This window comes from Malaclemys terrapin, chromosome 6 (genome assembly GCF_027887155.1).
Source record: "Malaclemys terrapin pileata isolate rMalTer1 chromosome 6, rMalTer1.hap1, whole genome shotgun sequence".
NCBI lineage: Eukaryota > Metazoa > Chordata > Testudines > Emydidae > Malaclemys > Malaclemys terrapin.
The window spans coordinates 57,931,600-57,955,963 of record NC_071510.1 but is presented as its reverse complement, the minus strand read 5'-3'; the positions used below and the strand labels follow the sequence as shown (position 1 = coordinate 57,955,963).

The 24,364-nt window shown below is 41.1% G+C and overlaps 1 protein-coding gene across 3 annotated transcripts in view; it reads left to right on the top strand.

Annotated features, from left to right (window-relative positions):
• The window catches only part of SNCAIP (synuclein alpha interacting protein), a 102,860-nt gene extending 81,468 nt beyond the window's left edge, over nt 1-21,392 (top strand). For 2 of the 3 annotated variants that reach the window (XM_054033049.1, XM_054033050.1), the window contains exons 8-12: nt 462-631; nt 8,677-8,769; nt 11,257-12,313; nt 14,551-14,621; nt 20,822-21,392. In XM_054033049.1, coding sequence (XP_053889024.1) covers nt 462-631; nt 8,677-8,769; nt 11,257-12,313; nt 14,551-14,621; nt 20,822-20,906 — 1,476 coding nt within the window. In that variant the 3' untranslated portion in view covers nt 20,907-21,392. The remainder of the gene's footprint in view (nt 1-461; nt 632-8,676; nt 8,770-11,256; nt 12,314-14,550; nt 14,622-20,821) is intronic. The other variant, XM_054033051.1, reaches the window with a different exon arrangement.
• The last annotated feature ends 2,972 nt before the right edge of the window (nt 21,393-24,364 follow it).

Sequence of the window (24,364 nt, the reverse complement as noted above, 5' to 3'; positions counted from 1 at the left end):
AATGTAAACACTTTTCATTCACTAATCTCAATCCCAGAGTATACTTTAGATTTAAAACCCATTATAAAAGTTACATTACACAAACAAAGTAACAAAAGGTGTCAAATCAAGTTAACTGTGGGACAAGAAAAGCAAGAGGGGGAAATATATCATCTGGTGTCTATAATCATCTGAAGGGATAGCTCAGTATTCTAAATTACTCCTGTTCCCCATTATTAACTTTGATTGTCAAGTTAGGAGCTCTGACTTACTGAAGAGTTATTTGTATGGATGATTTTTAAAAATAATTTAGACCAAGATTTTCAAAATTGTGTGCCTGAAGTCAGGGTTCTAAATTCAATTTTAGGAACCTTAGTAGGAATATCCAGCAGTTCCCATTGACTTGAAAATCTTTGCCTTAGTTTATAGCAGAGATTTTAAAGACACTTACAGTTACTCGTGTTCTTTCTACATCTTCGCAGACATTGGTTGAATATGGAGCAAATGTCACCATGCAAAACCGTGCTGGAGAGAAACCTTCACAAAGTGCTGAACGACATGGACACACCATGTGTTCCCGTTACTTAGTGGTTGTGGAGACATGCATGTCATTGGCATCTCAGGTTGTCAAGTTAACTAAACAACTAAAGGAGTAAGTGTCTACTTCATAAGGGTGGGATAGTGGCTAGACCAGGATTGCTCTCCAAACAAGTCTCTCCCTTGTCTTCAGTTTATTAACTAGGTCCCTCTGCTTCCTCTACATTAAAATTAGTCAATTAATACTTTCCCCTTCTTTCTCCATCCACCACCATACTCTTTCAAACTCTAATCAATCTGCTCCTTCATCTTTAGCTGCTTGGTGAAAGTTTGCTGTTCTTATGTGGGCGTGAGTATGAGTGACGATATCTGTGTATTTATGTGTGTGTAAGTAATCACCTTATACCTGTCCCCTTAAAAGCCTAAGGACCACATGATTGCTAATCTTATTTTTCTAGTCACTTAGCATATATTTAGATAATTAAAACGGTTATTTGCAATTACAGTGTTGGGTGTTGATATTGTGAGGAATAATGAAAATAGTAGTTGGAAAATCTTTGGGTCTTGGAAATACAATATTTCCAGAATAGCTATGTTCTGTTTTTTTCTGTATATGACCAAGTTTGAGCGCATCACTATGACTCATAGCAAATGAATTAGCTACAAGGGCCTGATTTTCAAAATGTTAGATGTGCGATAGCATAACTATATTGTGTAAGCCGTTATTGTGATTGAATGTCCCCTTAGGGCGAATTTTCAAAAGCACTCAGTATTGGCCTAACTTGGCTCCCCTTGAGATCAGAGGTAATATTAGACCCAAAATGAACGCTGAAAATCCAGCTCTTAGTGCACACCATATCCCATTTACACATGCAAACATGGAAAAATGGGTCACATGATTTATGTTGTCAATAACGAACCTATTGTCTTGAGAATCAAGGTCAAAATGTTTTACTGAATATTTATTCTTCCTTTGTTGTTAAGTACATGTGTATCTGCCACATAGGACTTTGTATATATAACAAAAAGACTTTACAGTAGCAACTTGCCTCCTTTATCATTACAGAACACTTCAGTTCATTTGAGGTATTTTGTTTTTGTGTACATATATGCAAATGTGTGTATACTTGTATTATTGAAACATCTCAGTTAGTTACAGTTTAGATTTTAGACACACACTATAATGACCCCACGTGTCTTGAGCCTGCAAGATTGCTAGTCAACTGACACCTCCCTGGCTCATACCCAGTTGATCACTACTTGCTGACCAAATGGAGAGAACAAGAAACCAGAAGACATCACTGAGGCCTCTTCTGGGCCCTGCTTGGAGGAACACCGGGATCTCTAATTGGTCCGGTTTCCTATTTAAACCCAAAGAGAGGCACAGGAAGATGTCTGTCTGCACAATTAGGCTCTACCTGGTTGCTGCTTGGACACCTCGTCCAGTTCTTCAGACTCAAATATGCCTGATTACTTGTATCCTGACGGTGTCCTGATTCATGATGACCTGACTAGTGTCTGACCCCATCCAGATGAGTTCGTCTGGCTCCTGCCTGATTCATGGTAACTTGAACATGACGCTCAAGAATTAGGTCGCTAAGCAGTGCACTAGATCCAGTTGCTTACGTTCCTTTCCCCACTCCCCACACACAGTGAGAAACGCCTTCCAAAGCAGTGAATTCAAAAGAGAAAAATGTTATATCTTGTCACACTTTTCATGTGCTGTCTTTCAGTATTGAAAACTCACTCTTATTCAGATACTCATCTCAGTTATTATATTTTCAACGAACTGAAATTGAAGTGGAGCGTATAAATAGCAACCATCAGTTCTCTGTTTCAGTTCTCGTTTCAGTAGAATTCTCTTTTATCAAGACTCACCGTACCTGTGTTGGATTTTACCTCTGATGCCTCATTGGGGAGGGGAGACTAAATCTGTCAGCCAGCAAGCAGCGGGCACATTTTCCCCCTTAGGAATATAACCTAGCTCGGAATATTTCCTGCCAACAGAAACAGTTACCTCTCAGACCCCTGGTTTCCCTTGAGCTGTAGAGCATAGGAAACCCTTAGAATCATTAAACTTGACTTCAGATTGGTTTCTGTGCTTACCCCAGCTGGAAATCAAACTGTGCTCTGTAGGAGTCTGTCTTTTCAGGCCAAAGGGCTTTGTTCCACTCAGTGCAACAGCTGCCTCTCCCCAATCTCTGATGGAGACAAAATGCTTTGAGCTTCTTGTGGAGCTGTCTTGCAGCCTAGTCAGGCAGTGGAATAATCCATCACTGGCTCAAAAAAGCAACTTCTGCCTGCCTGCTTGGGTTACCAGCTTCAGTCCCAGTACTGGAACTCCAGCTCCAGACTTGCTGGAAGACTCAGTGACTTCCACTTACTTACTTACCAGTGCTTCTCATCAGCCAGGGATAAGTGCCTCTCTCTGAAACCCCCTTTTATGTCTGTCCATGAAAGCGCTGCAGTGGTTAATGGTGTCCTACAGATACAGCAGTTCACCTACCACCTTCCTTTCCAGCCACTTCATCTGCCTCCCTGGAATTGGCACCACCCTTAGCATGTTCTCAAGCCAGACTGTCCCAAATACATGTGGGATCTGGCTATGTGAAATCAAATCACCATCCCTGCTGCTCAGCCTGACCAGCTGAACTTAAGAAGCTCTGGGGGCCTGAACCAGCTCAAGAAGCATCTCTTCTGATTCTTGTTTCAAGGACTGTCCCCAGAAAAGGAGCACCTGGGTGTTGCTCTCTGCTGGGGGAAAGGCTCTCTGCTACTGGACTAAACCCCTCCATGGTTTAGTGTTAAGGGAGAGCACAAAACCAGGAGTAAAACAGAACATTCAGATCAGTTTTCAGTTTCCCCTTGATCAGAGCAAATGGGCAAGTTCAAAGGCTAAGAGTAAACACAAAAGGTCTCTAAGGTGGTCTCGGTCTCTCTCCAGAGAGAAGATATGACACTCAGAAAATAGGAAATGTCTAGAAACCAGAAATCCTATCTATCATCCTCATCTTCAGAATAAGGTGAACACAGAATCCAGTCCAGAAGAGAAAGAGATCCAGGAAAATTCTTTCTACCGTGGGTCAAAGGGAAAGTGAAACAACAAACAAGTACTTACCATCAGCTTCAGTATAAAAAGCCCATCCTCCACCTCTCTGTCTAGTTATAGAAAACATGATCAATTCAGAATGGGAGCAGCCAACCAAAAGGGATTCCCAAGGCAATCACAAATTTTTCACAATGCCTACATAAAAAGGCCTCGGTTGTACTTCTCAAGGTCATCAAGGTTCTTAACAATTTGGTTAATCAGACTGATTTTCTCAGTAGTATGTCTGTGACCTAAGGAACCCGTGGACCTCTGATCACAAGACACCCTGCTGTACAAATGAGCCAACTTTTGACCCTCTATTGGCATTAGCAGCCTTGACCTGTGTGTTGCTTGAGCTATCTTGGCCTGAACAATTCTGTCAGGCCCAAAGATATAAAATCAGCCCTTCCCTAGATCTCTTTGACAGTGTCCTTCCATGGCAGACTTCTCTGTGGACTCCCTGTGGTTTGCAGCATGATGTATTGGACATAATACCATAGCTAGATAACATTGGTGGAGCTGGGGGTGGGAATCATCTACCCAAGCCAAGCACTAAAATAAAAAGATATAGACAAAAATACCCTCATGTCAGTGAAGCGTGGACTACAGGTTTTCATCAAAAAGCAGTCTCTCATTTTGTTGCCAGTGTTCATCTACATTCTGTAGATAAAATGCCCGGATTTAGCTGAAATTTTATGAATGATTTTATAATGTTGTGCAGTTGAAGCCAAACAAATAAAAATGATTATAGGATAAAATGTAACCTTATCGTATGCTCCGTTGGTTTTGTGTGTGGTACTCTGTTATAAATATAAAAGTGTATTCAGATACTAGGCGTAAACTTTAAAATGTTATTTCATCATTTACTTACTTATGTGTTTTATTTTCTACTGTATAAAGTGTCTGGATTTTTTTAATAAAACAATAGATCTGGGTACATTGAACATTTTGATACAGTCTGGGGCCTCAGCTTGTTCCCGCTGTCATCGGTGACTAAACTGTGTGACTTGAGTAGGAGCAAGGTCGGACCCATAGTTCGAGCCACACCCTGAGGTCCTTATTCATTTCTTACACATGAAACATTTTCACTGACTTCAGTGGGAAGTTCGCTTAAGTAAAAGCTGAGTAAGAATCTCGGTATTTGGTCTTTAGGTGGTTACAAGTAATTAACCCCCAACTATACACAAAGCAGTGAGGGTGATCTGTAATTATGTATTTTAATACTAAAGCTCATGATATTGCATGACAAAGTACTGCTCAAGAATATATAATCCTGTAATTCACAAGGCTGTCACGTGTGTGTGCATGCTTGTCTATTACATAGTATTCATTATGTAATGAAATGAAGGAAATATGGGAATGGAGTAAGCTTTAATAGTTTTAGTTTAATAAAGAATAAATAGGACTTTTTTTTTTGTATAATGCCTTTCAAAAATAATTGAGGCTTGGCAGGAGTAACTGTAAGAAAAGATGTTCTAGTGAGGGAAACACATAAATAAAGGTTACAAGTATAGGAAGTTACACCTATGAAACAGTTTGCATTCTTTCAGATTAGTTCTCACTGTATGTGATTTATGTTTCTTATTTTAATATGCTGAAATGGAAGTTGAGAAAAGGGTAAGAGGTGAGTGAATAGATATGTAGATATCGGAGAGTAATCGCAAATGAAAATAATTTGCCTGACCCTAGAAAAGAGTGTGTCTTGGGAGTTTACCGTATAATCCAGTGTTGACAGATTGTAGGAGTGATTTTAAAATAGTACACAGAACTGTGTAGGCGAAGGGAAGGAAGGGGCAAAATTAAAGGAAGAGAAGACGTATCTAACTTAAAGTGTGGTTATGCTTTGAGAAGTAACTGTAAAATGGCATGTTGGGATCTTACCTTTATTGCTTTAGTGCTTTCCAGATCCACTTGGTACATTTATTTTCTGTCAGTCCTGCAAATACAACCTGGGATCTGAGAAGTCATCTGGATTCTTTCTGGCTCTGACATTTCCAACTATAAAGACTCTGTATTTGGAACTTAGTTAACAATTCTGTTGATGGTATTTGAGCTAGGAAAGAATCCAGCTCACTGTCACAGAGCTATGTTAGTGCTGCACAACTAACAAGATTTTAAAAATACTAAAAATATAAAGGAGGTAGATAAGACCAATACATAAAGCAGAAAAAAAAAGTAGTGTTTTTTGCATGGTCACTTTTAATGTATAAGTACCTATGCTTAAAGGGGTAGGAAATAAAATCAAATGTGCTGACAGCATTGTGGGTAACAGCACTTTACACCACCTGTCTTCCACATTTTTTTATTAAATCTTTCTAGTTTTCTCTTTTGTGTGAAGCTTATCTGTGATAGTCTAAATAGCAAGCCCACAAATATGGGTATTTTAGTTAAGATGGTACCCTAATTTAGCGTATGTCGAGTATTCACAGCTATGTCAGGAGATAGCTTTGTCGGTGGATAGAGGAGTCAAAGCTTCCATCCCAGGAAACTTAGGTCCAGATTCTGCAGTCTGCTTAAGGCCACTTTGTAAGTAGTACACTTTGAACCAGCCAGAAAGAGCCAATGGTGAAGTCCTTGTGAGCAAAAAGAATTTCGAGCCAGCAGAAAGGTGGCAGATGTGGCTCCACCACCTCTTGAGCCAGCCGTCACACTAACCATCCCCAACCCCCAGCAGAAGGGGATGGAGAGGATAGGACACAGTGGAGCAGAGATCGGTTAATCATACACCAGCGTTAAGTTAGGGCTGCTCCTGTGATGCCCTAATTTGCACCCAGGTTGGGTAGCCTGAATCAGGGAGCCACAAGAAGCTCCATGCAGTGTTCTCCCCGACCTTCCACTCAGGACTGGAGAATCCAGAATTCTGCTCCTAGAAAGTATCTTCACGTATCTTTTCAAAACACAGATGAATCCATTTTCTTGTGGCCTCAATCAATATAGTTCAGATTTGTCCATGTCTTGAATATGTCCTGGGATTGCAGTAATTTTAGAGCAAAGGGAAGTAAATGTGCACACCTAAAGTTATAAATTGTAGCTCATGGCCAGTCTTCACGGCAGAGTCTTCATTCACTGCTTCATCTTGAGCTGAGTAAAAGACTGCTTGAATCAATATAGAGTATTGTATAAAACATGCTTCAGTCTTAAGGTATGTTTACACAGCCCATGCCAGCCAGCTTGGACTTGCAGGGCTTAGCCTGCAAGGCTCTTTCGTTTGAGTAGCCTTCCGGGCTCAGGTTGGAGCCTGAGCTCTGCGACCTTCCCACCTCACAGGGTCCTAGAGCCTGGGCCCAGAAGTCTACACTGCCTTGAAACAGCCATAGGCCCACAAGCCCAAGTCAGCTGGCATGGGCCAGCCGTGGGTTTTTCATTGCAGTGTACACATAACCTTAGTGGCCAACATCGCTGTATCAAATATGAGGCTACCTAATATAGTGTCAAGTTTCCTAGCAAGTTGTCAGTGAAGGCTTCAGTTGGGTGCAAACTTCATATACTCCTGTTCTAGAGAACTGGATTTTTTAAATGAAGTAACAAAATGTTTCCAAGGGTAAATTGTTCAAAGGTGAGCACCTAAAGTGGACTCTCAGAAAAATACACACAACCAATATTTGTGTATGCACTTTGGTTGACACAACTTCTGCACACACATTTGAAAACTTGGCCTTTTTTAAACTATATGTGCAGTAAAACTTGTTATACTACCCCACTCCACTATGTATTCTCTATATGACATATTTTACAGAAAAGCTATTTCGGAAATCTTTTAGAGAATTTAAAAAAATTTATTGGGATTAGTTCTTATATTGTTCTACCTGTGTCTTAGTTACCGTGAGTCCAACTACAAACTGTCAAAGAAGAGAAAAATTAAAACTAATAAACTTAAAACACCTCTTAAAAAGGCCTTAAAATACTTATGTATACATAAAAACGTCTTCATGGTAAAATGTTGTACGTGGGAACATACCCTGGGAGAAGGAAGAACTATGTCTGCTATTGGAAAGCTGCGAGTCTCTCTTTTCCTACAGTTATGAAGCCTCAATTTCTAGCCCTGAAAAGTTTTGAGATACTGGAGTTTAAATCTGTCGTTGGTACAAGACTAAATGTTGTCTGTCTTGAGCCATACAGGTACACGATAAATGCAATTTATTATGGATGTCATCTTCACATTTTTGTTTATGTAGATCTCTCTGTACCCGGAATAAGTGTCTGTGTTCCTATTTGCAAATGTGGACTTTCTCTCATTCTTTGCTAGGGTTGCACTATAATCATATGTGCAATATCAGTTATGCACAATATTGTATGTTTAATTGTGGTTCTCCAAATTCTAGATGGGCATGCAGACTATTTACAAAGCACATACAGAGTAAAACAGGAAATTAAGAGATTGTGTATGGGCTATGGTTGTATTCTATTGACTACACTGTGGTATTTTCACCACTGTCCTATGTGGGAGTGCAGGTACACAGTCTGCTCTGACCTTCAGGATGAAGTAGATAGTTCTGCTGATGCACTAGTCCTGTGTTGTGGGCAATGGCCTTGCCCCCTCCTCTTGACCTTCCTGTGATTTGCTCTGCAGAGGGAATAGGAGCGAGCAATACCTGTACTCCCCAGAGCTAGAGCCTCCTGCAAGGGACATCCATTCCCTTCCCATGCACAGCTGAGCAAGAGCCATTGTGATCTGACCTTAAGTTTGCTGTGACTTGACAGTTTGGGATCTTAAGTTGGCACCAGATGGATTAAGCTTTGTGCATCACTCAGCTCCAGCAAACTGCTGCTTAAAATTCTAAACATGCAACTTACAGCAGTCACTACCAGTATTAAATAATTTATATTAGCTAGGCAGCTTTCAGAAGGTGCTATACAGTGACCACAGGGTTCCCGTAGGGATTAGAGGCAATTTACAGGAGTACAGAACCTCTTTGTCCATGTTAATATTTTTATACGCTCTATATTTGCATCTTCAATTATAGATGAACAGAGACTTTCCTCTGAGTGTGATGTTGAATGAGTGGTATCATTTATCCTCTTGTACAGGCAGCCTTTAAAAATGGGTTTAATGGTTTAATATTTCCTTACAGGCAGACAGTAGAACGTGTGACATTACAGAACCAACTCCAGCAGCTTTTAGAAGCCCAGAGATCAGAGGGCCAATCACTACCAACATCCCCAAGGTAACAGTTTCCAGGAGTAGAATTCTAAAGTAGTGTAACTTGGAGCCTTTTTATTGTATAACTATTATCAGGAGAGATCATGGTCTATCTAATCATTCACACGTTAAAAAATAGTAAAACATCTGCTAAAACTCAATAAATTTCTTTTTCACTGCTGATTTAAAGTTCACATCTTTTAAATTGCCAGCTTGTAATAGGTGTAAATACTGAACGTTCTTAGAAAGAGGTAAGCAGAACTAATCATCCCTGTTCCTCACCAATGTAAAATCTGATTTATTGTGGAAGCCGAGTACATTTTGTATAAGATGAATCACAGTGAACACTGGAAACACCTGGTGAAATTGTAAAGCTTCACTTTGTGTACCATGTGTACCATTGTAACCTTATGCTAGCTATAATTCATAAAACCGGTTGCTAACAAAAAAGGCTTGCAGATTAATATGGCTTCTCATGCTCATTACGTGTTTTGCCCATACTAGCTAGCAGTATGGGACAAAGCCACAGAACCAGAAACATATATAATTTAACATGTCAACGCCTTTCGCGAAAATAGATCACTTGACATTAGTTGAATAACACTAAGGAGGAGGAAGGAGACAAGACTGTGAGCCAGCAGGCCTGGTTTATGTTTCTGACCCTGCCACAGACTTCTTATATGTCTTTGGCCAAGCCAATTATATCCTGATCCTGCAAGAATTTAAGTATGTGCTTAACTTTACTCAGTTGTCAGCCCAGTTGACTTCAATGGGATTGCAAAAGGGAGTAAAGTAACACAGATATTTAAATGTTTGCAGGATTGTTCCCTTAATTTCTTTCTCACTCGGTGTCTTTATCTGTAAAATGGAGATGATACTTTCCTTCATAACAGGGGTGTGTTATGGAGCTAACTTCATTTTAACATAGGCACTAACATCAATGGAAAGAGTCACCTATTGACTTCAGTAGACTTAGGATCAAGCCCTTAGAGTGCTATTTATAGAGCAGCTAATAAGTTGTGGGAAACAAATACTAATCATTAGTATTTGTAAAGTGCACTGGATGGGTTATTATACAAGTGCAAATCATTATTATTTATATTATTTTCTGAAGTAGAAATAGATAGTGCAAATGCACCTTCTGAGATTGGAGAAGTCTTTGTATATACAAGAGGGGTGGGTTGGTGGGTGAATTGCTCGGTTGGTATATCTTTTTCAAATGGGAGAGGAAGATTCATGCTCTGCATCACTCACTAATTCTAACCACTAACCTCCTCCTCTTGATTATGGGGGTAGGGATGAAAATGTGTCTTCATTTTTTAAAACTCTGCTTTCATGGTGGTCACTGTTTTTCTCCCAGTTACAACTCCCTCACCCATCCCATCTTGCCATGTCAATAGCTCTGCTCATTGAAGCACATTCCAAGAGCCAAAGGAAGATCATCAGAACTAACCTTCTTTCACCCAAATGATAAGAATCTCTATGCTAGACCCAAGTAGTTTTTGCATGCACATTTCCCAGGAGGCCAGATACAGCTTTAATTTGTCTATTTCACTTATATATTAAAACATTTCTTAATTAAGATGAAGTGATTAATAATAGTATATTAATTTAGTACAACAGCATCAAGACTGTGAAACGATTAGAACTACAGTTGTTTGAAAAAAGAAGAAATTCACACCTACGCTGCCTCAAATTAACCGTAACTGAGTCTTTTTGCCAGTGGCCATGAGTAAAAGCAGGGTGTTGTTTGGTTTGTAATCAGGATATGGAATTTGTGGACTCTGATCCATGCCTCAGAAAAGGAGCTCTGTAAGATAAATCCTTTGCAAACCAGACTTAAGATTGTATTTCCTCACTTTCCAATATTTGGGTGTTTTTATTAGCGTAACGTCCTAATAATGTTGAACTTAATGTATATTTACATGCTTTTCAATATTCTAACTATAAAGGGGGAGGTGTGAATGGCCCTAGCTTTTTATATAGTCTTACATGATTTATTGTTAGTGGTTGGTGAAATCCAACATGTGTGAAATGCACCTCTGGCTAGCACAAAGCATGTTTGTGGTAATTAGGCCAAGCTATCTTTGTATTATGACTGGACAAAAATAGTTAAAAGGGAGTGTTTTTTTACCTTTTTGAAAAATGTGTAGGAAAGATCTATAACTGAAAAACAGCTGTTTCTTTCAAATTTTCCTCTAAAATTCTTCTTTGGAATTCAAGTAGCCATACACAATATCAGGCTGCAAAGAGTTTTTCTTTGTGAAGGTTAGCAGAGAAAGGGACTCAAAATCTAGTTTAGAATGGAAACGGAGTTAAAGCCTTCACTGTGGAGCCACTGCAGTTGCTCCATAATAATACATTCTACGTGGACAAAGATCAAGGGGATAAGAGGAGCAGTATGCTCAGACAGATGTGCACTGGAAATGGCAGCACTGAATTTTATATCTGTACACATTTGACAGTGGTGTCCTGTATTGAAAATCATTTCTCTTTTTTTTTTTTCTTTAAGTTCATCATTGTCCCCCGCTTCTGGAAAACCTCAGTGGAAAGCCTCTGATGCAGATGATTTGTCTCTACCAAAAAGTAAATTGAACACCCAAGACGGGATTCAGATTCTTGGCAGCATAGGAACTTCCAGCCACACTCGGTCCAAGATGAAAGATGAGGACTCAGATAAAATCCTGCGCCAATTGTTGGGGAAAGAAATCTCTGAGAATGTCTGTATGCAGGAGAAGCTGACACTGGAATTTCAGGATGTTCATGCTTCCTCCAAGAATGTGAAGAAGATTCTACCAGAGAAAAGGGAGCTGAAGTTAGCCAGACTGAGGCAGCTTATGCAGAGATCCCTCAGCGAGTCTGATACAGACTCAAATAATTCTGAGGACCTGAAGAATACTCCTGTGAAAAGAACTGACAAACCAAGACCACAACCCATAGTAGAAAGTGTTGAAAGCACTGAGAGTTTGCATCTGATGATTAAGAAACACACTTTGGCAGCAGGGCGCCGGTTTCCTTTTGGCATTAGAGCTTCCAAATCTGTGGATGGCCACAGCCCGTCTCCCTCTTCAGAGAGCAGCGATCCTGATAACGAACCCCAGGATCAGTCTGGGACTGCATCTCAGAGCCAGGTTTCTGGAGATACCTCTCAGTCCAGCACTGACAGTGCCACTGTTCAAAAGGTTGCTACTAGTCCTAAGAGTGCCCTCAAGTCTCCATCTTCAAAGCGCAGAACCTCCCAGAATTTAAAACTCAGAGTAACCTTTGAGGAGCCCGTGGTGCAGATGGAGCAAACAGAGATTGAACTGAATGAGGAAAAGGACAAAGACCGGAGCAAAGCGCCTCAGCGGGCTCCAGCCAGCACTGAACCTGGGGATCAGCTGAAAAGGCCATTTGGAACATTTAGATCTATAATGGAGACTCTGAGCGGGAACCAGAACAACAACAACAACTGTCAAACAGCAAACCTGATGAAAACCTCATCAACATTGCCCTTTACCTCATTAGGAAGAAAGGCTACAGATAGCAAGGGAAATCCAGCAGCTCCTTCTAAAGGAAAAAATAAGACAGTGAGTGCTCTCAGGGTGTGGGAAGGAAGCCTTTTTTTCTTCTCATTTCTTTTCCTTTTTAAATAATGAACAATTTGCCTTTGATTAAGAATGACAACCTCATGTTCTTCCCTCCCCACAGCCATGTACACACAAACAAACAATATGCGCTGCTTGACTGGTAAAAAGAAACACAGACTGCAGATCATAGTTGGCTTTTATTTGAAGACTTATGGACTTATGGAGGGGGAATCGTTGAGGGTGAAATTCTCCCCCCATGGGAGGAACCACTTAAGTCCATAGGTGCCCTTAATTGATGCATTGGCTCTGTGCTCTGCACAGAGGGGAATTTCACTCAGAATACATTTTTAATCTTATTGTTGGGGGACTATGCATAGTGAGAACATTAATTTTAAAACCTTTGGATTACAAAGGAATAAATAAATTCAGGGCCACCCCTATCCTATAGACCTGGTTACCTAGAGTGGCAGGATTGAGTGGGTGGCAGAAAATAATGTAAACAGACCCTTTTTCTGCTGTTGCCCCTCTCTGCCTTCATCTCTGCTATAGTGCTCCCCATGAGCAGCCACTGCCCAATTCACTCCTCACCCCCTCCCAGCTGTGGCTTTCTTTCCCCTACACTCTCCTCTTCATATCAGAGCAGCTGATTGGTACCTGCTATCTGAGAGTTGGCATGTCAGAGTGAGCTGAGCCATGATCACTGCATGCAGCTTGGGTGCCAAAGTAAGTGCCCCCCCTGAGAGGAACAGGGGAAAGAAGAATGTGTCTGTTCAGAAACCGCTCCCTTGTTTGAAAGAGGGAGAAGAATTACTCCAAAAAAGTGTCTCCCTGGGGGAGGGAGAGAAAGAAAGGTGTGTGTATGTGTGAATGCAAGAGAGACGGAGGGGTGGGAAACAGTGTGATTGCAGTGTATATGTGTGTGGCTGTGAGTAGCAACAGGCATGTCTGGTGAGGAAGAGAATACAGTGTGTGAGTGGCAGGATGTGGTGGAGCACTAAACCTGAGTGATGAGTCAAAGTCTCTTGGGGTGAGAAGGACGAGAGGGAAGGGACGAATGGAGGACAAGAAAAGGAAGGAGAAATTGAAGGGGAGGAGAAACACCAAAAGAACAGAAAACAGACTAAGGGAGAGAAAAATGGAGGAATTATGTACTGTCAAAAAATATAATTTAGGAGTAAATGGAAAAAGAGGAGGAAAAGGTGCCTCCAAATATACACCCAGTGAAAAGAAGTGAATGAAGGAAAGAAAGGCAAAAAGAAGAAAAAGCAATCTCATAAGAGATGGGTTACAATTTACTGTATTATTAATAGACCATGTAGTGCCAAAACATTAAATGAAAATTAAAAGTGTAAAGTCAATGGGATAGGTTAGGTGGACAAGAGAGGGTGCACTTAATGCTATTTGCATAGAAATACACAGCCAGATTAAAGATTGCAGATTTGGGCCTTCAGATAGCTTACAAATTGTTGTAACTGTAATAGTTGAATTGCCATTGAAATACAGAAGTAACTCGATACCATAAGAGTGAAATTTTTCAGAAAGATGGATTCAGGTATTTGAGAGAGAGAGAAAAGGACTGATTGTCTTCAAAAATGTTCTGGCAGAAAATGAGACCGCGTGGGTGAGGTAATATCTTTTACTGGACCAACTTCTTTTGATAAAAGAGACATGCTTTCGCACTTACGCAGAGCTCTTCTCTTTCACCAACAGAAATTGGCCCAGTAAAAGATATTACCTCACCCACCTTGTCTTTCTAATATCCTGGAACCAAGACAGCTACAACACTGCAAACTGATAGAAAGTGGTGTCGTAAATAGTTTACTTAGCTCACTTAGGAAGATTAAACAGTTGGAAAGGAAATTCTGACACTATCAATCATTGTTTGCAGTATTGACACTTGCTGTATGTAGAATCGTAGGACTGGAAGGGATCTCGAGAGCTCATCTTGTTAAATGTCAAGGTGCCACATCTGCATGTTATCTTTGTCAAACACCAAATTCCTCTGGAAATGTAGTTTCACAGCTGGTCAGAGATACCTCATAACAATGGGCTTTCTCTACCTCAAAAAAGTAACAGATTAATTATGTTTTAAAGTATCTTTTTTTAAAAGTTTTCACTGTTAAAAATTCTCCTGTAACCTTTTGACTGCACAATTACTTAAAATATGTCTGTGTGCGTTGTGCATGTGATAAGCTCATTGCATGTTTTCAACTGACTTATATATTGCACTTCCCTAGGGGCTTTACTCCAGCTACACCAATCTTTCCTCTAGCATGCTGATTGAAGACCGTCTGTGTAACTATGCATGGTATGTGCTGATGCAGAGTGAATTGTTTGGCTTCATTATTGTTGCTTTTTTCCCCCCTAATTGCATGTGCTTGTTAAAATAATTCGCCGCTGAGATAAATGAAACGATTGATGTCAGGAATAAAAACAGGGCAAATACTTGATTTCCTTAAAAAAGAAAAAAATAATAACCTACACTTGTGGTGGACTTCTGCTAATGTCACAGGTGAACTAGCTTAGAGGCCTCAGCTGTGAGCATGCATAAAAGCAGCCATACTCATAAATCCACCATGCAGTTTAGTTCTGTTTGGCATAGTGCTTGGTCTCTGTTGAACGAAAGTCAAGTACCAGATGAGAATGGAAATTAAATTTCTTCTCATGAGTAGGGCAAGTCAACCTCCAGTCATAATCTGAACATAAAGTACAGTGTTCTGCCTTCTGTGTTCTTCTCACCCGGCCTTGGACTTCAGAAAAAATTATATATGTTAAAACAAAGTCTCATGATTTTGATCATTTGTTTAATCTCTCTAATTTAAATGTACTGCATTATGAGACTGTCAGGCAGACAGACCAATCTCTCAGTAGCCATAAATGTGTGCTGCAAAATGCAGCATTTGATAAGATATATGTTTGTTTTAAAAGAAAATATTCCTTAAACTGCTCTGTTATTTTAACCTAGTGCTAGCAACTTTGGGAAAAGTTTAAAATTAATCTTTTAGCAGTTTAGGAGTTTGAATGACTTTAGCAGTTTTAGTAGTTCAGGAGTTTGTTTTTTTTAAATGTAGGGCTAGGGCTGTCTGTCCCTTACCATCCAAATCTTTCTCGCATATACCTAACTTGATTTTAATAGTTCAGACCAGTGGTTCTCAACCTATTTACCATTGTGGGCCACATATACGGCTCTGTGTGTGTTATGTGGGCTACATCCACACAATATATATACTTCCTGTATGGCCCTGAGGATGTCACCTGGGCCGCAGCTATGTGCTGATTGGGTCGCAAGTGGGCCATGGGTTGAGAAACATTGGTTCAGACAAACAAGAATCTGAGAATTCTCACTTACACCGGTGTCCGTGAAATCAGCATCGGGACACTAAAGTCTAGTTTACGAAGGTTTTCTTCTTTCCTGGGGAATATTGGGGAGATTCGCTTCTGACCTATTTTGAGATAGGGAAAATGCCTGTATTATAACAGTCTCTTTTAATGTCTTTGGACACTCTCCAGCCAAAGTAGCCCAGATGCTTGAGTATGGTGAGATACTAGGCCACTAATCATCCCCCTATGCTAGAACCATCTCACAGGACTGCCAGCCCTCACAATATTTTCACAAGTGCCACAATTTTGCACCATTAAAATTGGCCTTTTATGAGAAATGCCTGGTAGCACAGGGTTTCTGCTGGAGATGTAGTGCAGTGGTTCTCAACCTGTGGTCTGCGGACTCCTGGAGATCTGCAGACTATGTCTAAGGGGTCCATGAAAAGTGGTAATTACCATAGGACAGTGGTTTTCAATCTGTGGTCCGCGAACCTGTGGGCATCCACAGACTGTCTAAGATTTCCAAAGGGCTCCGCACCTCCATTTGAAATTTTTTAGGGGTCCACAAATAAAAAAAGGTTGAACACCACTGATGTAGGGGGTGCTGCAGTTCTGACTAGAGGCCTCTGCTAGGAGACTGAGCTGCAGACTCTGGACTGCAGTTCGAGTCACACCAGAGGCTGGTGCTCTCCTTGCTGTTTCCCTCACGAGGAATCTGTTCATGCTTCCTGGGCCATGAGGCAGATGGAGAAACAGGAAACCAGTTTAGGGATAGTTTTTAACTGTCCCCTCCTTCTATTCAGCATTGAGTGGGCTGAGAGAAGCAAAGATAGGGTATTGTGATGGTAGAAAAGGGATCCAAGGAGCATGTAGATGGCTCAGTGGGTGGGTGTCCCCCCTTTCCTCTCTAGCCTGCAGGGAGCCAACCCCAACTGGGATGCACTCTCCCAGAACATTCACAAGGGGCAGCATCCAGGGAAGGGGAGAAATTGCTGAGGAGGGGAAGGTATCCTAGGATGGGAGCTGGGCAGGGGCAGTGCCCAGCAACAGTAGAAAGAGTGAGGTGTGGGTTGGTGCCCAGTTGAAGGGAGGAGGCTGTAAAGGGCAGGGCACAGAGGAGAGAGCTGAGATCAGTGCTTGGGGAAGGGATGGTTTTGGGGAAGAGCCCCCCTGTCAACCTGAGTAAAAGAGAGGCGCTGCCCCAGTTGGGTGTATATTTTTTGTGCACTTCAGGAGAGTTTCTTGAATTACAAAAGGGGCTATTCTTGCTAGGAATCAGAAATCAGAAAACAAATCAAATAGCAGTGTGTTTTAAAAACATTTTTAAAGGGTTCTTATGATATTTAAGTTAAACCTTGGTTTGTTTGGTCTGTCTCATAATTTTGGAACATTCAAGGTTGATAAGACTGCACCTGTCATTTTCCCATTCACCCACAGCCCGCACCCATTAGTGTCATGTAACCTGTGCAGCTTAATATGTTAGGGCAGTGGTCTTGATCCTTTTTATGCACAAGATCACTTTTTGAATTTAAGTGCCACCCAGCATCTGCCCCACCTCTTCCCCTAAGCCCCGCCCCACTCACTCCATCCCCCCTCCTTCTGTCGCTTGCTCTCCCCCACCCTCACTTACTTTCACCGGGCTGGGGCAGGGGACTGGCATTCAGGAGAGGTTGCAGTCTCTGGGCTTTGGCCAAGGGGTTTGGAGTGTGGCAGGGGACTCCGGGCTGAGCCTGGAGTAGGGGTATGGGGTGCTGGCTCTGGGAGGGGGCTCAGAGCTGGGGGTTGGGGTGCGCGCTCCCACCAGGCGGCACTTACCTTGGGCGGATCCTGGTCAGCGGCGCAACGGGAGCTGCGGGGGCGGTGCTTGCAGGCAGGAGCAGTGCACGGAGACCCCTGCCCCCACCCCCACCTCCCAGGGGCCACAGGGGCATGCTGGCTGCTTCCGGGAGCAGCCTGGGGCCAGGGCAGGCAGGGATCCTGCCTTAGTCCCGTTGCGCCACCAGACTTTTAGCGGCCAGAGATCGTGATCGACTGTCAGAAGCTCCAGGATCGACCAGTCAGTGATCACTGTGTTAGGGAAAGTATCAGCCTCAGTCCCATTACTAGTCATTCTGGGCAGAGTCTGACTTTTCCCCTGGAATGACTTGGAAGACTGTAATTCTGACTGAAACATTACGCAGCTTCTTCCAAAAAAAAGAAGTACCTGTTTCGAATAGGGTGCTGCCTCTACAGTTATAACCTTTTTCAGATGCTTAGGCCTGTGTCTTATCTATCTGGACATTCTCAAACTCATTCTAACTCTAACCTTTCCATATGTAATTTTTTAGCAAATGGTGAATTATTATTTGAGATCAACCTGAAATCAACCAACATCCCCATCCAACCACATCTTCTTCTTTTAAAAAAACATTTAAAAAGCTCATCTGTGTCAGGGGTTCAGCATGTTGTTTCCTTTTCCAAGTTGGTCAGAGCTTGATAGCGAAGAAATTATTAACATTTCCAGGGTCCTTGTAAAATTAGATTCAATCCATTTCTCTGAACATCTGAGGAGAGATTTCAATGTGGAGGGTGATTTTTTTCTCTTTGAAAGGACTGGTTAGCTTTTTATTTATTACAAGTCCAAACAAATGTTTGCAATTATTTGTGTCCTAGATGCCAATGAAATGTTCACTTCCCACAGTTTTTCATTTGAAATCTGTAATACATTAAAGTGAGCACTGGTTCATCTTATCAGTAAGAAGCTCTGTATTAGCCGCTGGCCATCAGCAACTAAGTACTTTGTTTGGATGTACTAGTGCTTTAGGGGAATCCACCATCATAGTGCCCTCAGGTGGTTAATAAATAGTACACCTTTTACAATTATAAATGCCTATTAAAGCAGTAAACATTGCCAATGTGAGTTCCAGTGCCCAGTAATTGACTACACTGGGATTTATATTTCCTGAGCGCAAAATGAATGCGTAACAGATTGAAGATTAGTTATGGTCAGTCATCAGTGTCTGCTGTGTAAGGGACCCTATAGTGCACTAGTCTGGGGGCACAGTGGTAGCCATCTCCACTATCAACCAGGAAGACCCTGTTATGACAATCTGTTAGAAACCTGTTATGACAATCTTCTCCCTCAGGTTGGCAGGAACTGGGAACAGTATACAAGCGGGGCACTAAGATCCCACCCACTCACTCCCATAGCTCAGCATGGAGGTTTACAAAAACATAGAAAATGCTGCATTGGGCAGCAGACTGAGGAGAGGCAGTGATGAGCAGTGTTTTGCCACTAGCCTGATGGTGTTCCCTAGGTAGAGTCAAGGTGCAGCTTCTCTAAATGACATGTTCCCCTAGAAAAGCTGCATCCCTCCCACAAACCCTGGAGCAGTTGTAGAGCTGTAGCAGGGAGAATGCTTGAGTCATGTGGCTTCTTTTGTGCTCTGCATGGCCTTCCACATGAGGAAGGCTGAGAGAGTCACACAACTGTGGATTTCAGTGGTGTTACGCTGGCATAAAACAACGCAGTAGCGAGTCATCCCAAAAGCAGCTGTCTGGCTTGCAGAGCTACAGCAGGATCTGTGCAAATGTGAGCTTGAAGCCACCTTTTCAGACACACACCCTTGACCTGTGCTCTGTGAAGTTTAACCACACACCAGAATCTGACCCTTACAGTAACCAAGTTATATGATGATTATACTGTAGGAGAATTACTGCTAAGGACAAATAATGGAAGGTGGGAATTTTAAGAGTGTCCAAAAGAAGTCACTGTGAAAGTGGGAGGAGTTGGATGCCTAACTCCCCTAGGCACTTTTGAAAATCCTACCCCAAAATTTAAAAACTTTATTGAAGAGAATTAGAACATCATTGGACTCACATTATGCTCTTGGATGATTCAGACCACAGATAAATCAAAAGAATTGGAGTGTTCTGAATTGAATTTATATATTATAAAATAGTTTGCAGACTTAAATCTTTTTCTTTTTGGTTTCCCTGCTTAAATTAAAGGATAAAATTCTGAGCACATAGTACACCCCTTTAAAAACTGGTTGAATGGGGCATTCTGGAGATTAAAATATATATTATAGAGAAGACATACTTATCGATGTTTCTAATAAATAACATCTTAATTAATAAAACTGGAAGAATTGTAAAAGGTATTGAATACTTGGTGTTCTACAAACAAGATATGGTCTTTGCCATAATGAGCTTTCCATATAATTATTGCCATCCTTTTGTTTACTTTTTGTTTGAATTTTTGTGTGCTGAATATGATTTTCTGAACATACTATTGGAGTAACATTTTCAAAAGCACCTAAGTCCCACTGGCTTGCAATGGGACTCAGGAATTTTTGAAAATTCTACCCATTATCATTAAATATTTGAATAGTGCCTTGATTTACATAATGCTTTACAAACAAAGACCCCAGTTCTACAGGCTGGCTTTGGATATCTGCCCATGCGAATCTGATACTTGAATAAGAGCCATAAAGAAGTCAGGTTTCAGAGTAGCAGCTTTGTTAGTCTGTATCCGCAAAAAGAACAGGAGTACTTGTGGCACCTTAGAGACTAACAAATTTATTAGAGCATAAGCTTTCGTGGACTACAGCCCACTTCTTCGGATGCATATAGAATGGAATAAATATTGAGGAGATATATATACACACACATACAGAGAGCATGAACAGGTGGGAGTTGTCTTACCAACTCTGAGAGGCCAATTAAGTAATTAATTATCTGTGGTCTGAATCATCCAAGAGCATAATGTGAGTCCAATGCTGTTCTAATTCTCTTCAATAAAGTTTTTAATTAATTACTTAATTGGCCTCTCAGAGTTGGTAAGACAACTCCCACCTGTTCATGCTCTCTGTATGTGTGTGTATATATATCTCCTCAATATTTATTCCACTCTATATGCATCCGAAGAGGTGGGCTGTAGTCCACGAAAGCTTATGCTCTAATAAATTTGTTAGTCTCTAAGGTGCCACAAGTACTCCTGTTCTTTTTATAAAGAAGTCAGTGGGACAACATACAGTACTTAAGCCCTCCATTCAGTAGTAAATGTTTGGAGAATCAAGCTTGTAGATAAAGTTGCATTCACCACACACAACTTGCATTCTAAATAAAACAAGATAAACAAGCACAAGACCAAACACTCCGTATCATTAGTATGATCATGGATAATTTTCTTCTTTTTCTCCCCAGGCATAATGACATCAATAGGAAAAGTCTGAAATCTTACAGCCAAAAAAGTATTGAAGAGCCAGAGCTGCAGGAATTCTTCCTCTAAATCACATCTCATGGTGTCTTGTCTGCCTTCAAACATGGTTTGAAATATCTTCTTTTAAGAACACTAATATGAGACATAACTCTCACCAGCAAAACAAGACTGTTAGGATGCCTTAAATTTGTAGCAGTTAGACCATATACAAAATGTTTTTATGCTATGTGTGTGTCTGTAACTTGTTTGTAAGATATACTGTTCAAAGGCATGGGGGAGCAAAAGTAATGGTTTGGAAATTGCAGTGACACGGGCAACCTCCAGAATGTTCATCTGGCCACTGAACACATTTTGTAATTCATCTATTGCATGGATATACTGTAATATGTCTGTAGTTCCCTTTCTCAATGACATATACTGTAAACATTTCAGCCAGGACTCTGCCTGCCGAGCTCCTCAATGAGACCAAGGCAATAGCGTTGTTTTTTTGTCTAGTATGTTTTGTCTGTTATTTCTATTTTTTGTAAAAAGGAAATAAAAACAGTCTTAACAATATACCATCTGAATGGGTCCAGATACTTCTCGTTTCACTGTTCTTTGCTTCCTCACAGTGGCATTTTTGGTTTTTAGAATGCTTAAGTATTGAATGATGGAAGTATCCGTGCAGTTAACAGCCACCTAGACTTCCACACAAATGGTCCAAGTCATTTGTGTTAAAAATTGCTTTAAAATTTTAAATGTGCTTTTGTAGCTTTAAAAAAACAAGTCAATGGCTCAGGAAACTCATAAATAAGTTTCAGAATTAACATTTTTTGTTATTTCCTGTCAAGAATTGGAATGTGCTTGGTGCTGTGCTACCCTCAGAGTCCCTGCTATGAGGACCCTACAGTCTGTTAAAGCCCAGTTCATATCTCTTTGCAGCTCGCAGACTTTCCATTAAATTCAGTGGGAACTAGTTCAGGCTTTCAAAGACAAACATTGGTAAGACAAGATATACTGAGAGATCCAGAGAACGATGTTGTTTCTCTTGCTATAGAGAGGTTTTTTTAATGGGTTAGTGTTTTGCAAACTCATGGAAGAAGTGAGTTTTTAATTCCTCGTTCAATTCTCTTCTAGATTCTTTATACATTATCAAACATTCCATTTGGCAATCCCTACAGTATATAGTTCTAAAGCAGAGTAACAGGCAATTGTTAAATGAGGCATTTCTCCCTCATTTCTCAACTGGGCTATGTGGAGTTGGTGAGACAGATCTTATTACAACAATAGTCTTCCAAACAGCATAGTAAAATATAGAGAGCATTAGTCAATAGCAAGTTTACTGATGGCATTTTTCTTTTCAAAGAAGACAAGCTACAATGTTGAAATTACACAAATTAACGTCCCACTTATTGTGTGATTTACAGGTAAAATAATGTGAGAGATCAGGGTGTAGCTTAATGGAGCAAAATCGGGTCACTTTGGATCAGTTTTCCAAATGTGTTTCACTGTTTGCAACTGTTATTGACTTCAGAGGAGATATGTGACTAAACCCATTATGCATTGCTTATTGGCTTTCCACAGCAATTCTATCAGTTAAAAGAAGTGAATGAAGAGATCAGAAAAATAAATTGAAATAATAAAAGGCAAGCACACTCAGAAGTGAAATTCATAGTTTGTGTCAACATCCCTAGTTCTTATCTTCCATTTGGCAATGCCTTGGTTTTCAAATAGAAGGAACGAATTTAGCACTCCAGCTGACCTACACTGTGGTTTTTAAGAAAACAATGAAGCCTCCAAATATCTGAAAGTCAGGAACAGAAATACCTCTAGCTGGGCCTCTCATCTTCCATGTGTCCATGAGAAATAAAAATGCAAAGAGAAAAGGGACACGTGTGTTCCAGTTGTCTGAGTGTCGAAAGATAATGTCTGAATAAGAGGGTAAGCAAAGTTCCTGTGTCTGATGCATGGATTTCTTGAGACAGATTTGTGGTGACACTGTGAAGTGTGTGAACAATCTTGTGAACATCAAGAAGCTCACAAATATAACATGATTTATGAAGGATAAATGGACAATTTTTAAAAAATTGAATAGACAGCATATTAAAAATGTTTACCCTTCAGCAATGACTGCACCATCAACACTTAAAGATGACAGGTCTGAAATTCTAGAGGTAGAATGCCTTGCATGAGTATGTGATGGACAGGGACCTGAAGGACAGTTTTAGTCTTACAGGACACTGAATCCACAAAGTGATTAAAGTCTGTTGACTGATTTGGTGCGTGTGAATCCCATGGTAGCTATCTGTAACATCTTGTGGCAGCAGGAGACAAGCTGAGCCTTGGTGAAGGATTGTAGCAGGTTATGGTGTAAATATTGTCAAGTACTGGGAGAAGGAAATTACATTTTCTGGACACTGTGGCTTTAGAGGACACCTGCTGTCAATTAGCTTCCAATCCATATTGAGGATATTTGCATTTCATATTTTAGAGACAGCAGGTGCATTATGTGGTAAATTGAAATTACCCAGCCGCTATAAAACCACATGAGATTGCTAAATTACATGGGACTGGGATTTGAGATGTTCAGGATTTCTGATTAAAGGGATCATATGGATAGTTCTGGCTGAAGTTGATTCTAAAGGCTCTGAGATAATTGGATTATAGAGTATAGTAGGAAAGAGCTGGATGTTGTGGTTGACACCCTCACACGCTTGATACATGTTATTCCATGTTCCTAACTCATCTTGTACAGTATATGTTGTACCAACTATAATGCAGTGAGCCAGTCACAACATGCTGCTGATCTTCAGCTGTGGAAAGCCCTGGGTAGTGGCTCTGGCAGGGTAATCCTGGAGAAAGGACAGCCTGCTATAAATGTCAACCCACCACCCCCAACCCCCACGCCCAGGGTTTTACATCTCGTGGAAGTGAGCTCATGTAAATAAGTTTTTCACTTGACTACTCCCAGGTCTCAGAGCTATGAGTCTCTGTCACACGGTGGCTATTCCCTTTAAATGAAGCAAGTCCAGCGCCCCTTTGCAAGTACTGTACAACTTGGCCAATTAAGGTGGTGAGGCAACATAAAGGAGCAAGGAGGAATGAGAGGAGTTCCCTGGGGGAAGGCTGAAGTGCAGGGTTGCTTGCTGACCTCCCTGAGCTAGATCTGGAGAGGGCTGAAGGCAGCAAAGGGAGTTTCCTGCTGACTTCCAAGCTGGAGAGGAATGAAGGTGGGGAAGCAGTGGATGGATTTACCTGGTGGCCTGTCTGAGATGAGAGGTTAGCTGACAAGGGAGTATGATGGATATTCCCAATAGATGCTTTGGGAGTTCCTGTTGGGAAGAGTGGGGTTGCACTCCATCTGGAAGAGCTGGGGGTGGCTTTCCTGGCCAAATGACAGGAGAGGCCTGAAGAAGCATCTGGATCTGGTGGAGAAGGCCGGAGTGTGGTATGTGCTATGTCAATGGACTAGAGGATGTGAGATTGTCAGAGCTACATGCACTGGGGGTGGGGAATAGACTGTGGCTTGGAACTTTTGTTATGGATAG